The 14,948-nt window shown below is 40.4% G+C and overlaps 2 protein-coding genes across 2 annotated transcripts in view; one reads left to right on the top strand and one right to left on the bottom strand.

The window, feature by feature from the left end:
• col27a1b (collagen, type XXVII, alpha 1b) overlaps window positions 1-8,726 on the top strand; it is a 121,700-nt gene extending 112,974 nt beyond the window's left edge. The window contains exons 52-61 of the mRNA XM_074670028.1: window positions 23-76; window positions 178-213; window positions 702-719; window positions 876-911; window positions 2,933-2,956; window positions 3,051-3,116; window positions 3,238-3,397; window positions 4,609-4,718; window positions 5,084-5,302; window positions 8,045-8,726. Of these exons, the coding sequence (XP_074526129.1) occupies window positions 23-76; window positions 178-213; window positions 702-719; window positions 876-911; window positions 2,933-2,956; window positions 3,051-3,116; window positions 3,238-3,397; window positions 4,609-4,718; window positions 5,084-5,302; window positions 8,045-8,191 (870 nt within the window). The 3' untranslated portion in view covers window positions 8,192-8,726. The remainder of the gene's footprint in view (window positions 1-22; window positions 77-177; window positions 214-701; window positions 720-875; window positions 912-2,932; window positions 2,957-3,050; window positions 3,117-3,237; window positions 3,398-4,608; window positions 4,719-5,083; window positions 5,303-8,044) is intronic.
• A 140-nt stretch (window positions 8,727-8,866) lies between these two features.
• Window positions 8,867-14,940, bottom strand: LOC141790269 (3-oxoacyl-[acyl-carrier-protein] reductase FabG). Its single transcript, XM_074670027.1, has 8 exons — window positions 14,818-14,940; window positions 14,530-14,700; window positions 11,992-12,170; window positions 11,810-11,903; window positions 11,657-11,726; window positions 11,535-11,571; window positions 11,341-11,404; window positions 8,867-9,458 (listed from the first exon to the last, which is right to left on the bottom strand). The coding sequence occupies exons 1-8, from the start codon at window positions 14,839-14,841 to the stop codon at window positions 9,300-9,302; spliced, it is 798 nt and encodes a 265-aa protein (XP_074526128.1). The 5' UTR covers window positions 14,842-14,940; the 3' UTR covers window positions 8,867-9,299.
• Window positions 14,941-14,948: the final 8 nt, after the last annotated feature.

Genomic DNA, 14,948 nt, shown 5'->3' on the forward strand with positions numbered 1-14,948 from the left:
TCCTCTTCCTCCTCTTCTTCAGGGCATGGAAGGAGCTCTGGGCCCCGCCGGCATCATCGGCCCCAGCGGTCATCCAGTACGTACCTCGTATCTCATCCTCTCTGCCAAGCTTTATGTGACTCCTCGGTGCTTCCTGGCAGTGATGGAGTGATCCTTTGTCTCCTTTCTCTCCATCAGGGACCCCAGGGTGACAAAGGAAGTCGAGGGGAGATGGTGCGTGGCACAGTTTTTGATGAATCCTTCTTGGTCTGTACTGTGAGCACAGAATGGGATGCTTAGTATGGAGACAGCACAGCGCTCAGCCTCCTTTGCCCTCAGCGCTTTTCATTTCCTATTGTGCTCGGCTGTTTGTTGTTACACTCACACTGATACTCAGCTGCTGAGGAATCCCTGTCAGGGTGATGAATGTTGGCTGCATGCTCATCTGCAGCTTTTAGAGAGGTTTGTTGAGCTCTCAGACACGGGCACAGCTCACCCAATAAACGCCGACGCTCATGTACAGGAATGGGTCTGGCTGTGAAGGTGTGCAGGCCTGAAAGGACACACACTCAGCAGATAAAGAAGGTCTATTGAATCGCCACACAAAGGCTGCGTCACCGTGCATATGATGGAATAATATCTGCTCTGCTCTCACAGCCGTCCTCTCATTGTTGGATTGTCCACTTATGAATATTGATTTCTCTTTCTTTCATCTTCAATAGGGGTTGCAGGGACCAAGGGTAAGTAATTACTCACTTCTGTAGCTTAATCATTATTCTTTGTGCAAGCCTGTGGTGCGCTCAGCACTGGAAGGGATGAATTAACTACTTTATCTTCCTCTATAAAGGCCAACTTTTAAATAATGTGAAGCCTAATGTGGCGCTGTGCTTTTTCAGGGCTCTCCAGGCCCTCGTGGACCACCTGGACCACCAGTGAGTGCCTCTTTTTTTACATCCTGCATATGAAACAAATTGACACAATGCTTTCTATAATGTAATTCACTTCAGATTTTGCCTGAAAGCAGAAAAAGGGAGAATCTTGCCTGCTAAAAACAAGATCTGGACTCTGATGCACAAAGCAGCACACGTTATATAAAGCCCAGATGTCACTCCAAACAGTTTTTTAACTCATATTGTGAGTTTAATTTAGTCTAGATAGTCTGAAACTATGTATAGCGAGCTAAAACGGCTTTTTTTAAAAAGTATACTGTGTCTAGAGCAAGTGGCCAGGGGGTGTATGTGCACATATGTGCGCTCCACTGCAGAAACTGAAATCTAAGAAAGTGTTTATGATTTATTTTATGAGCCACATTCATCTTTTAATCAATCAATTATGATGTGTCTCATATAACACGGCGTTGGTGTCTGGTGTTAGCTCAGTTAGCCATGTCTGTGAATAGCATGATGCTACTCTGCCTTCTGGTATTCCCTCTGTTGCTGGGTTAGCACGGCTAGCTCATCCATCTTATTGGAGATAGATCTTACGTTCCCAATAACGATGGATGGAAGGACAGGTCGATGTCGTCACTTCTTAGCTCACACCTAAGAACCAGCACGTCGTCCTCACCTCCTTCTCCTCACCTTGTGGGGAAACATCCGGCCTTGCACCAGCTAGCATTGACATGCTACAGGCTGCTAACAGCTGAGTTTATATGCAAACAATGCAGCCATGATTACCTGTAGGATCTCCAGACAAAAGTAGTAGGCAAAAGTAGTAAAAATATCACTGAAGAAAAAAAAGTTTTGGCATCCATGAACAACAAATGAACCAGGCAGCTGCGACAGGCAGCCACAACCAACAGTTTGTAAAGAGCTGTTTCGTTTTTGTTCAATTTAGTTTTAAGTCTTGTAATACGACATTCTTAATTCGAGAAACAAAACTAAAATAACACAAAAACTTGTTTGAATTTCAGTTTTTGCAGTGTTCTGTGACTCAGTGATGCCACTGCAATAAAAAAAGAACATAGCTCTGCTCAGTTTGTCAGGAAGAAAATATCTACAGAAAAAGTAGAAATGTTGTACATACCGTCACAAAGAGAGATCCACAAGAACGGAATATTGAATTTTTGACAATGCTGGTAATTTCAACAACAACTCAACTTTGCTGTTATAGCTTTACCAATCTGATATCATCACTGATCATCTATTAACACATTCTGTCTGGAAATCTGAACACATTCTGCTCAACACTCAAAGATTAACAGCTGAGGGTTTTTGATGGTTGTCATGTAACAGTTCCCTTTAAAAAGAAAGATTGTCAAGACTCATTAAGGTGATTGTGGTGAAGAATTAGGAAAATTAAATGATGAGGTCATCACATGAGGATCTCCTGACTGATTCATGACTCGTTGATGGGTGGGGGCCTCAAACACCAAGGTCTGCTGATAACTTTACCCCCTACAGGCCTCTAGAGGGTTAGCCAATCAGGGGGAAGGTGGTTTGTGGAGCGGGGAGCCTTAAAGAGATGGCAGCTCGCTACACTAAGGGCTTTCTAAAACTCCAGGGTGGAAAAAGGGATTGTGTTTGAGCTGTAAATCATGCCAAGATACTACAGGGGCACCAGAGGGACAAAATAAAGCCTCAAGTAAAGATATTTTTAAAAATGAACTTTACATGGAGTCTGATAATCATATGGAGAGGTCACTTCTGCCTCTGAGCTGAGCTGTCAGCGTACGACATGTACTGTAATGAGACAGATCTAACCTGCCATAGATGAGCCTGTTTCCACTCTGATCTGATTCAATTAACTGTTAGCTGGAGGCTCTTCTTTTCTACATTTGACACGCCTCATTTCCTGTGCGTTCACGCCTCATTTCCTGTGCGTTCATTATTGTTTCTGTGCATATCTGCAAATCGTGTGTCAGTGGAGAGAACCCACCCACTAACAGAGAGATTAGGATTAACAGATACAGACTAATGCAAACTTAATACGTGTGGTTTTCTCTGGTTTTCAGGGTCTGGCCAGTACCCTCTCGCTTGTAAGTATGTTTGCTGTTTGTCACTAACTGGAGGTTTTTAAAAGATGATATTCATGATGACGACGTCTGTTGTTGACTGTTTCATATTTGGTAGCAAAACGAGGCTCTTGGTGTCGCCTTCAAAGTCATCATTGATTCCCACACTGCACTAAGACCAGAGGTAAGTTTGGATCACGATCAGTGGTTATTGTTTGAGTCCTGAGGCTTATTTTTTATCTCTGAGCATCTGAATTAACCAGAACCAACCCTACGTTTCTAATGCTGGTGTTTCTGTCCATCAGAGCATGGACCTGCCCATGTTAGACCAGGGCACGGAGATCTTCAAGACTCTACAGCATCTCAGCACTTTGATCCAGAGTCTGAAGAACCCGCTGGGAGCTCGAGACAACCCTGCACGAATCTGCCGAGACCTTTACAACTGTGAGCAGCGGTTACACGATGGTAAGAGGATCGATCGGGAGAAGTCTTTCTTTTTATGGTCCAAATCTTCACTCACCACTTATTTATTAGGCACACCTTGCTAGATCTGGGTTGGACCCCCCTTTGCCTTCAGAACTGCCTTAATCCTTGGTGGCACAGATTCAACAAGGTCCTGGAAACATTCCTCAGAGAGTTTGGTCCATATTGACATGATAGCATCACACAGTTGCTGCAGATTTGTCGTCTGAACATCCATGATGAGAATCTCCCGTTCCACCACATCCCAAAGGTGCTCTATTGGATTGAGATCTGGGGACTGTGGAGGACATTTGAGTACAGGGAACTCATTGTCATGTTGAAGAAAGCAGTCTGAGATGATTCCAGCTTTATGACATGGAGCGTTATCCTGCTGGAAGTAGCCATCAGAAGATGGGTACACTGTGCTCATAAAGGGATGGACATGGTCAGCAACAATACTCAGGTAGGCTGTGGACTTTAAACCATGCTCAGTTGGTACTAAGGGGCCCAAAGTGAGCCATGAAAATATCCCCCACACCATTACACCAGCAGCAGCAGCCTGAACCGTTGATACAAGGCAGGATGGATCCATGCTTTCATGTTGTTGAGGCCAAATTCTGACCCTACCATCTGAATGTGGAGCAGAAATCCAGACTCATCAGACCAGACGTTTTTCCAATCTTCTATTGTCCAGTGTTGGTGTTGCTGTGTGAATTGTAGCCTCAGTTTCCTGTTCTTAGCTGACAGGAGGGTCACCCGGTGTGGTCTTCTGCTGCAGTAGCCCATCTGCCTCAAGGTTGGACGTGTTGTGTGTTCAGAGATGCTCTTCTGCAGACCTCGGTTGTAACCAGTGGTTATTTGAGTTACTGTTGCCTTTCTATCAGCTCCAACCAGTCTGTCCATTCTCCTCTGACCTCTGGCATCAACAAGGCATTTTGTCCCACAGAACTGCTGCTCACTGGATATTTTCTCTTTTTGGGACCATTCTCTGTAAACCCTAGAGATAGTTGTGGGTTAAAATCCCAGTAGATCAGCAGTTTCTGAAATACTCAGACCAACAACCATGCCATGTTCAAAGTCCCTTAAATCACCTTTCTCCCGCATTCTGATGCTCGATTTGAGCTGCAGCAGATCGTCTTGACCATGTCTTGACCATGGGTGTAGTTGGGTAAATATCCTTGTCCCTGTTTGTAAAGAGTCTCCCCTTCTTGCAGGAACGTACTGGATCGACCCAAACCTTGGCTGTGCTGCTGACACCATCGAAGTGACGTGTAACTTCACTGGTGGAGGACAGACGTGCCTGAAGCCGGTCACAGTGTCTAAGGTTTGATTTCCTTTAGCTTCCCTAAACTACCTCATAAAGTAGCAACATTGTAAATTACGCCTGTCTTTTTCTTGCACTTTGTTTTAAACCATAGCTTTTTTGACGGATGCGTCTTTTGATGAATCTTGAACCGTCCCATTTGGAGAAGTCAGATTTCACTCACTTGGCTCTGGAAACTCTCTGAACTGTAACTGGAACAAGAGGGAAAGTCTTCCAGGATAATGTGTGATACAGATGGAGCTAACGCTAATGAAGAACAGATCAGAGTCTGTTATCAGCTCCCTTAATCAATAGTCAGGTTCAGGAGTCTGCCGCTACTCGCCAACATCAGAGTTTGATTATTCGTGTTCACTTCCCCTCCACAGCTGGAGATCGGAGTGGGCCGCATTCAGATGAACTTCATTCACCTCCTGAGCACTGAGGCCGTGCAGCACGTCACCATCCACTGCCTCAACACCCCGGTGTGGGCAGCGGGGCCTTCACTGCAGCCGTCATCCAGAGCGGTGAGCTTTAAGGCCTGGAGCGGGGAGAGGATCCAGGCGGGCGACCTCCTGGAGCCGCTCATACCACGGGACGACTGCTGGGTACGAACGCTCTCCTCTACATCAGCACTTTGATAAACTAAAGGTCATTTCTGAGCTTTTAATGCCTGTTTTCAGAGGACGGGTGGATGGAGTTTAGTATAGAGACATTTTTCTGCTGCATTTTAAAGGCCGTGGTTAGATTTCTGATTGAGACAGGCCTTTCATGAATTATACTCATCAAGGCGAGAGGAAATAAAAGCATGAGGCTAAACCTTAAGTTCAGGACCGGAAAACTTTCCTTACTTGAAAAACAAAACACAAGTCGTGATCAAAAATTACTCTGAGGGTCTTTGCTGAAGGTTTCCTGTGGTTTGACTTTTATATGCAGGATTTAACAGCGAAGCCGACCTTGATCTGAACCCTTTAGTCCAAAATGAATTCATCCTTGAAGTAATATTTCACAAACTCTTTTTTTGGGAAACTGTTGAAGGTATAAATTATTATTTTATTCTTTTGGTAAAACAGAAACAGTATGCTGCAAAAACTGAAATCTGAGCGACTCTTTTTGTCGTATTTGGGTAAAAACTGCTCTTGGCGAGGCAGCCCGTTAGCGTGATCTCTCCGTGCATGCCTGGGTTCTGTCCAGCTTCCTCCCACAGTCCAGAAACATGCTCGTCAGGTTGATTGGTCAATATAAATTGCCTGTAGGTGTTAATTTGTGCATCCGTCCCTATGTTTGAGCCCTGTAATTGGCTGGTGACGGGTTAAGCCACTTTTTTATGTCTCATTTTCAGTCAAAAACGTCTAAACATGACACACGTTCACCTGAAAAATCAAAAGAAAATTCTCATTTTAAGGTATTGAAAGACAAAAACAAGACTTGAATTCCCTTTGAAGAGTTAAAAACCTGCCAGCGGGGAAAAAAAATACTTTTTGAGTTTCTTGACATAAGAATAATGTCTCAATACAAGAAATCAAACAGAGGACCGAACATAGAGCCTTGGGGAACTCCAGAAAAAATGTTCCAGCATGTTTTTTTTAATTCTTAGACATCAAACACACTGCAAAAACTGTTATATAAATAAGTGTTACATCTGATTTTTTTTTTGTAAAATTACCTTATTAGACTTTATTTGAGCCACATTCACCTGAGGAGCCCCGGAAAATTCACATAAATAAAATAAATAAATTCTTAAACATTCCTTTTTCCATTTTGGCAGGATTTTACTCTTTACAAGCATTCAGGCTTTATTTTGTCTTTGAATATTTTGTAATAAGACATTTTTTGGCATATGGCTCATATTAAGTCAAATAAGAATTTTAATAAAAAAATGAGACATATACACTTGCTTAGATTTCACTTTTTACACATTATCAGTAAGACCTATTATTTCTGAATCACATCATGAAATTTTCTGACGTTTTATAATAATATAATGCTAATAATGTTTGCAGCAAAACTGAATTCACCTCTGAACAAAAGTTATTTCCAGGAGACTCAATATGATTGCAAATGTTTGCAAGTTTTCCTTTCTGAAAGCTAAGAAAGGTCTAAAAGGTTATGTGTTCTTGTCGTTGGGGTTAGGGTTAGGGTTAGGGTATATATATATATATATATATATTTATACATACATATACACACACACACATATAAATATATATATATATATATATATATATATATATATATATATATATATATATATATATATGTGTGTGTGTGTGTGTGTGTGTGTGTATTAACTCACTTTAAACTGAACAGGTCACCTTTAAATCTTCAGAGCAACGCTACACACAGTTAGCTTAGCATACAGTCTGATCATGCTACAGTCACCTCTTAAACTCATGAGCTATTTCAAAGTTGTCTTATTTAATCAGTTCACTATTTGCAAGTAAAACATATAAGTAAGCAGCTGCACTGCAAGAAACTGAAACCTTGTCAAGTTTTTTTTGTCTTTTTTCATTAGAACTTGTCTTTTTAGACTTAATGAGACAAAAATGAGGTCTGAATCGCTTGTAACAACAAAAAAAATCAAAAAGAACAAGAGAAAAATTACTTGTATTAAGACATTATTCTAGTTTAAAGCAATATTCAAGCAAACTTTCCTTGCTTCATTGCCAGATTATTTGCACTTGTTAAAAGCAATTCAAACCTCATTTTTGTCTTAAAATAACTTGAAACAAGAAATTTCTCTAGTCTGACCAGTTAAATGTGGCTCATAATGAGCATGATAAGAAAATTTTGACTTAAAATAAGAAAAAAACACTTGATAAGATTTCAGTGTGTTGCTTTGCTGCATGTTTCGTGCTGCGACTGTTCCTCAGCCAGGCGTCCAGTCTTAATATAGTCGAGCTCATAACTCTCTGGAAAAGCTCTAAATCTTTAAGATTTCCGTTTGTGGACTGATTAAAAAAACGAGACGCAGCATGTGAGTAAACTTTTTCACGTTTACAACATTTGTTCTCACTTACCTCTCGTGGTATCCTGCCAGTCGGATCATTTCAGTGTATTCGACCAGTTTTTAAAACATCTGTTTGTGATCTGTATCTGCCCACAACCCAATACACTGTCAGTTAACAGAATCCAGTTTGACGTGCACATGGCAGCGTCCCTGTTCTCTTCTCTAATCCACAGACCTCAGTGTGGACAGTTTTTGGAAAGAAGTCCTTCCAAGAACTCTGTGGATTATCCGGGGAAAGTGGGGCATTGTTTGTTAGTCTTTGTTTCATTTCCAGGAGAAATAAATTCAGCATCATAAACTAAACCAACATCATGTGACACAAATCCACCTTCACTTTCAGATCAAAGACGGCCGCTGGCACAAGACCCACTTCATCTTCCAAACCCAGGACCCAAACTTACTCCCCATCGTGGACGTCTTCAACCTCCCGACCCCGGAACCTGGCGCCAGCTTCCACCTGGAAGTGGGACCTGTGTGTTTCTTATAGCCCTGCGTGGAGGGGCTGGAATCCCTTCATGGAGGAGGGCGGACTCCTGTGACCCGTTTTCCCTTCACGAAATATGCTTGGACTGCAGAAACAGGAGCAGAGAGAGTCGTCACGGCGACGGGACGCAGAGATGACACTCGACTCAGCCGATGGAAAAGAAGAATAAGCTTCTCTTTCAGAGACGTGTTGAAGCGCACAAACAGGAAGAAGGAAGGAAGCTCTTGGACCTTGTTGTACCATATTTCCTTCACGGTCTGATTTGATGTGTATTATTTATATAAGTGTTGTACATTGTAATATAAAGTGCAATAGCTATTGCTCCGTAGGCGAATCAGATCTCACCACACATCACTCATTCAGGTATACAGTGTGCCTCAGACACACAGGTGCACTGTCTCACGTCCAGGTAAGTCCGTTTATAAATATCTTCACACACACATCTGCTGTGTGGTGGTCTGGGTGAAGATGCTACCTCATCTTACAGCGAATCGTAAAAAAAGGCCGACACCTGGTGCTCGAACAGCTGACACTCATGTGAGCAAAAGCTACTTTTTGTTGTTGTTGTTTTAAACAGAAAAGGGAAGATTGTAAAATATATGATACACACTCTCACACACACACGGGCCAAATCTGTTAAATTATGTTTTCATGTTTTCATTATTCTTTGTAGCATCTGAAGAGTCGGAAACTTTATGTCTCTAATTATGAAGCCTGTATTACGTCGGCTGGTTTCTATTTAATGACGTTTTTTATTTAAATCCTGATTATCTCTCCACTTTCAAACCAGGTATCAACACTTCTACGAGCTTTAAAGATTCTCCAGTCTGTGTTGTTTTAAATCAGTGTATGTCCAATCTTTATTTACTGTCTTCACGTCTTATTCAAAGGTGCAGCATTAATGGTTGGTTCAGCCAATCAGTGAACTCAGAGGATTTCTTACATCACACATCGATTAACTGCAGCGGTACATGTACTCACAGAGGTTTGAAGCTGAGTGAACGGAGTCCAAGGACTCTTCAGGTAATTCAATAAAAGTCTGAAACCTTTCCTACGTGAGCAGATCTCTTCTTTTTACGTTTGTATTTCTGCAACTTTGAACTCCGAGAGCTCATCTGGGGCACATGGCGTGACGGCCGCCATCGATGGGGAGGTTCACTCCTGTGATGAAGCTAGCAGCGTCAGACGCCAGGAAAGCGATGCTCTGAGCCACTTCCTCCACCTCCCCGGGTCTGCCGAGGGCGTGCGTGTGCTTACACTTCTCAAGGAACTGGAAAACAAAAAAAAAACACAAGATGTTGAAAGAAATAAAAAAAATAAGGAGGAGGCAGTGTCTCTCAGCTGCTCCAGGATTCAGCTGATAAATGAGGACAAAAAACAAAAAATAGAGCCAATATCACACTGATTTTAAAGTAATGAAAATCATAACAATACTTTATTTATAAAAATTTCCCATACAAGTAACATAGTGCTTCTCAATAGGCAGTCTAAACATGTAAAAATGATTGGCAATCAGTAAAAACCAAAAAAAATAAAGTCTGCATTAGCTGCTGGTATCTTTTAGAATTGATTTTATTTTTTATTTTTATTTTTTTAAATTAGTTTTTAAATGTTATCCTCTTCATCAGTTTTTATATCATCATATGAGCTTCTGGGAGCCCTGAGGTCACCAGGTCGTGGTTTTTTAATAGTAATATACGTTATAATACATACTCTGTCCCTCCCCCATCCCCTGCTTGCCATTCAGTCACAGCACTCAGCTGAGCACTGCTCGAAGCATGACAGCAGACGAGTTTGATGCTATTTTACAGCTGAATACCAAAATACCGCAAGCTAGGACATTATAAGAAGACAAAGTAAAATCCAATACAATTCACCCAGACCCCAGGCTCAAAGACAGTAGTCACTGAAGTCCTTTCAGCATGACCAACATTATCCAGGTAGCTGATTGATGGAAGTGAAAGTAATATTATCCCCAACTTTAGTTCATGATATTTTCAAACTGTAATATAGTAATATAATATAATATAATATAATATAATATAATATAATATAATATAATATAATATAATATAAAATAATATAATATAATATAATATAATATAATATAATATAATATAATATAATATAATATAATATAATATAATATAATATAAAATAAAATAATATAATATTATATAAAATAATATAATATAATATAATACAATGTAATATAAATTAAAATAATATGATATAAAATATTACAATATAATATAATATAATATAATATAATATAATATTTAATGAAATAAAATCAGTCAGTTGAATAAATCTGAATGAATTATTTTACTGGAACTAAAAATATGTAACTACATAAAGTTTGGTTTAAAAAATAAAAGGTTTGCCAAACACTACCTGTTTGAGATTTCCCCTTTTTTTCTTGCAAATCCAACTGAAAGATCTGCTTGAATCATTATACTGATGTCATTTTATGCATCAAAGGGTTGGACTAAACATTAATATAGTGATTTAGAGGAGAAATCTGAATATCCAGATATATATCCTGTACTGAGATAAAGCCTAAAAATATTGAGATTTTGGCCATATCGTGCAGCCCTAGCAAGAGCCCTCATGCGCTTTACAGTTTGACAGTGAGAGGGACTCAGCGGGGACAAGCCTCAAGGTGAGTGAGTGTGGACAGACATTGTTTTAATAGAGTCTTTTATTTTGAAAATCTTCCTTAACTGTATTACACTTTGAGTGGGAAGGGATAGGATCTTCAGGATTTTTTTTGGGCTTCATTTTCATTTCATTGATTCATTCATTTTCTGAAACGCTTATCTTTTTCAGGGTCACAGGTGGCTGGAGTCTATCCCAGCTGTCATTGGGCAAGAGGTGGGGTACACCCTGGACTGGTTGCCAGCCAATCACAGGGCTGACACAAAGAGAGACAACCATTCACCCACACACACTCACACCTCCAGAAAATTTAGAGTGATTAATTAACCTGATGAGCATGTTTTTAGACTGTGCGAGGAAGCCATGCATGCACGGGGAGAACATGCAAACTCCACAAAAATACTTCATTGTACAACACAGTTCAAAGCCTCACTCAACTGACCGTCAATGAATCTCTGTTCTTTGCAATGAGGTGAAAACATACGACCTGTTACCTGAGAATACTGCGCCTCATCCAGTCCTGCTCTCTTGTGGACTTCTGTGATGATCACACCGGGGCTGAGGAGACACAGCAGGACCAGAAAGACAAACTTTAGTGCACCACACAGGATCATTTCCAACAGAAAAAACTTCAAAGTTTGAAACCTGAAGTATGTCCATGTTTATAACTTGTGTTAAAAACTCTTACCAGACAGAGTTCACCCTGACCTGCTTACAGGCAAGTTCTGTGAAAGCAGAAAAAACTCCACTAATTATACTCAGGAGTGAAACCACCCTGAAGAAAACGTGAGAGGAGGTAAAAACACTCACCAAGAGCTAAACAACAGGTGAACTGATCAATGGCGGACTTGGACATGCAGTAAGCCAGCACGCCGGGGAACTACAGAGATAAAACACCAGTGATGACACAGTTAGACACTCTGTGGAGAATTAAAGGCGGAGCAGGATCTGTTGAACACTCACTGCTCTCTGCCCGTTCACACTGGACACGTTGACGATTGAGCCTTTGGTCTTGATCAGGTGGGGCACACAGAGCTGAGTCAGGTGGTAGACAGATCTGGAACAAGAAACGAAGGTTGGGAGTCATCTCTCCTGCTGCTGGAAACACAAAATATGACACGTCTCTGTGGTGTTGGAGATCCCACCTTACGTTGATGCTCATGACCTTATCATACTGAGCCAGGTTGGTGGTCTCGATGCTGCCCATGACCAGGATCCCCGCGCTGTTCACCAGCACGTCCAGCCGGCCGTAGTGGGCAAGGGTCTGCTCCACTGTCTTCTTCACTGTCTCCTCATCGGTGAGGTCTCCAGGAACCAGCAGAGGCTGAACACAGAGGGGCTTCGTTAGGATACGACCAGAGAGGGGTTTTTTTTCTTTTTTTCACCTTAATGAAGGCACAGATATTTGGATGGTACAGAAATATCCTGTCCCAGGAAAAATTATTATAATTTTTTACATTTTTATTTTATTTCTTTTATTTCTATAACAATTTGTCCTGAACATCCAACACACAAAGTGCCATAATCTTCGACTTCTCAAGTTTCTGATTGTAGCTAACTGCACCTTGTGTGACAGCTGCAACTTCAGCTTGATGATGTCATATCTATGATGGCCTGGCGGTTTTCACCTGCTATTAAGCGATCTAAAAACACTAAACTGAATTTTGAGGCTCTTTCCCTGTCTAACTACTGGCTACATATGTAAGAAAGGAGGATCCCACCTTAGCTGACAGAGCCCTGAATGCCTTCTCCCCTTTGCAACAACCTACCTGTGTGTGTCTGGCTTTTTTGTTAGTAATTTCCTGTTCTAAACAAATGTTATAATTATTGAAAAATTAATAAAAGTTAGAAAATATGTTCTTAGAGCTGACATTTCTTTACATATTTTGAAACATTGTCTGATGGTCCCCCGCCAGAAGCAAAACATTCAGAGACACAAAGTTTTGCAGTTTAAATTCAGTCTGCAGATTGTTCCACGCAAAGGGAGCAGAAAGCCTAAAGGCCTTACCTACTTACTTATCTAACTTCAAAAAGCTCATCGATCTCAGGTTGTGTAATCCATCTTTCAAGATTAGTAATGAGGACAGGTAGCCAGGAATCTTGCCTTTTTGACTTGGATGGCTCGAAGATTGATCCTGTTCAACTGGAAGACCAGACTAGTCCTACATCCTGTGCTTGCTGGGTTAAACAAGTTCTTAATGATCTAAAACTTGAAAAACTCAGGTTTGCACTTAAAGGCTCTGCTAGTGCATTTCAAAGCTCATGGAGTCCTTTCCCCTGTACTTTTAGTTTTACCTATCTAATTATGTACTCTCACTGTCCTTTTCGATGTTGTGTATGTAGGGATGGGTACCTTTCACATTTGAAACGATACAGTACCAATGCCTGGTACCTGGCAATCAGTACTCAACAGTACCAATGTTCTGTACTTTTTGGGTTTCTGTGGTAAAAAATATAAATTTATTTGAAAATAAAATGTATTTTTTTTTATTTAACATATTTATTCTTTAATATATAACCTTATAATGCTGCGTTCATGTCCAACATAGAAAATCACTGAAAAAAATGTATTTAATATAACACCTTTCATTGAATAAAATCACATGGGGCTTCACAGGAAAAATAAAAAATAAAATCATAACAGCATGAGAAAAAAAAAGAAAAAAAAGACAAAGACAAAAAAAAAGAAACAAAAGACAAAGAAAGAAAAAAGTAACAGAAAAAAGGAAAATAAGAAAAGAAAGAGGAAAAAGGAGGAAAAATGAAGTTAAAAAAAGTAAAAAGAAAAAACTCAAAAGAAAACTAGAAAAAAGGAGAAAAAAAATGAAAAAGATAAAACAAACAGAATACAATTTTAAAAGTAAAAAAAAAAAAGAAACAAGAAGGGGGAAAGGGGAAGAAAAAAGAAAAACAGAAACAGAAAATAAACATTCGTGTGTGCACAAATGTACAGCCTTGGTTTATACATTTTCTGTTTGAATGTGTTTTTATTTCTCCACGTTTCCATGGCATCTGTTGAACTATCATTTACATATTCTTTACTATGTGTTGGTATACTGGTATGTTGTTTTTAATGATTGCACATTCCCTAGACAACCCCCCTTGAAGATATGTGTCCGTTTGTGTGTGTGTGGGCGGCTGATTGAGTGTTAAATTGTGTTATATCCCTGGTTGGTTTTGACCAGAGATGGGGACATGTTTGTTCATCTGCTACCTCTGAGTTATACTACTGTCCTTTACAAATGTTTGTCAATTGCAAAATATGTCAACGAAAAGAGTTGGAAAAAGAAGAATGGCTTTGTAAATTAACATGTACCAATATCCAAGACGACGTGAACTTAAAAGTCCATCTGATTTAAGAGTATAAAGTACAGTGATGAGTCAGAATTACACACACAGAGATACAGACTGTCAAACATCTGCAGACTCTGAGCAGAAGCATTCATGTACAACACATCTCCATAATGCAGAAGAGGTGAAAACGTGAACGCGACTATAGTCTCTTTTTAACATTAAAAGAAAAACAAAATTTGTTTCTGTACACCTTAAGGTAAAACGTTTGTCAAAGTGTCTTTTTAAGCTGTATGTTGTATGTCAGGTCAGACTCCTACTGTAACTCTGAACCTGTGTTTTCATGTCTGTGCTGCGGTCAGTGACACAGTGTCCCGTTCAGAGTCTGTTACCTCAGCTCCTCCACACTCCGTGCACTGTTTGGACACTTTGTTCAGGTTTTCCACGTCCCGCCCGTTCAGAGCCAGCAGAGCTCCCAGTTTGGCGAACAGGACGCTGGTTCCTGCTCCGATACCTGAGCTGGCTCCAGTTATCAGGACTACTTTCCCCTTTAGGGACGAGACCTGGGGTACAAACACGGCGGTTTACGACTTTAATGAACGGAATAAATTAAGTTAGCGTAATTTAGATTATACTGAATCAAGAACAACACAAGACAAAGGTTGACACATGAAACTTACTTTAAAAGCATCACCTGAAGCCATATTTGTGCTCTTTACGTGTAGTTTGTATGAACGAGCGAGTTACAGCCAGCGTGACATTCGTCGTCCACTCGTGATGACGCAGACTGACGTAAGCGGCACATGCTGAT

Source organism: Halichoeres trimaculatus, unplaced genomic scaffold, assembly GCF_033239565.1.
Source record: "Halichoeres trimaculatus isolate MK-OKI-2021-1 unplaced genomic scaffold, fHalTri1.1 fHalTri1_scaffold_5, whole genome shotgun sequence".
Lineage (NCBI taxonomy): Eukaryota > Metazoa > Chordata > Actinopteri > Labriformes > Labridae > Halichoeres > Halichoeres trimaculatus.

Excerpts from the sequence above, each read along its gene's own strand:
- LOC141790269 (XM_074670027.1), bottom strand. The coding sequence starts at position 14,841 with ATGGCTTCAGGTGATGCTTTTAAA. Across the intron at positions 11,572-11,656 it reads CACCTGTTGTTTAGCTCTTG|AACTTGCCTGTAAGCAGGTC; the intron begins GTGAGTGTTTTT and ends CTGCTTTCACAG. Across the intron at positions 9,459-11,340 it reads ATGAGGCGCAGTATTCTCAG|TTCCTTGAGAAGTGTAAGCA; the intron begins GTAACAGGTCGT and ends TTTGTTTTCCAG.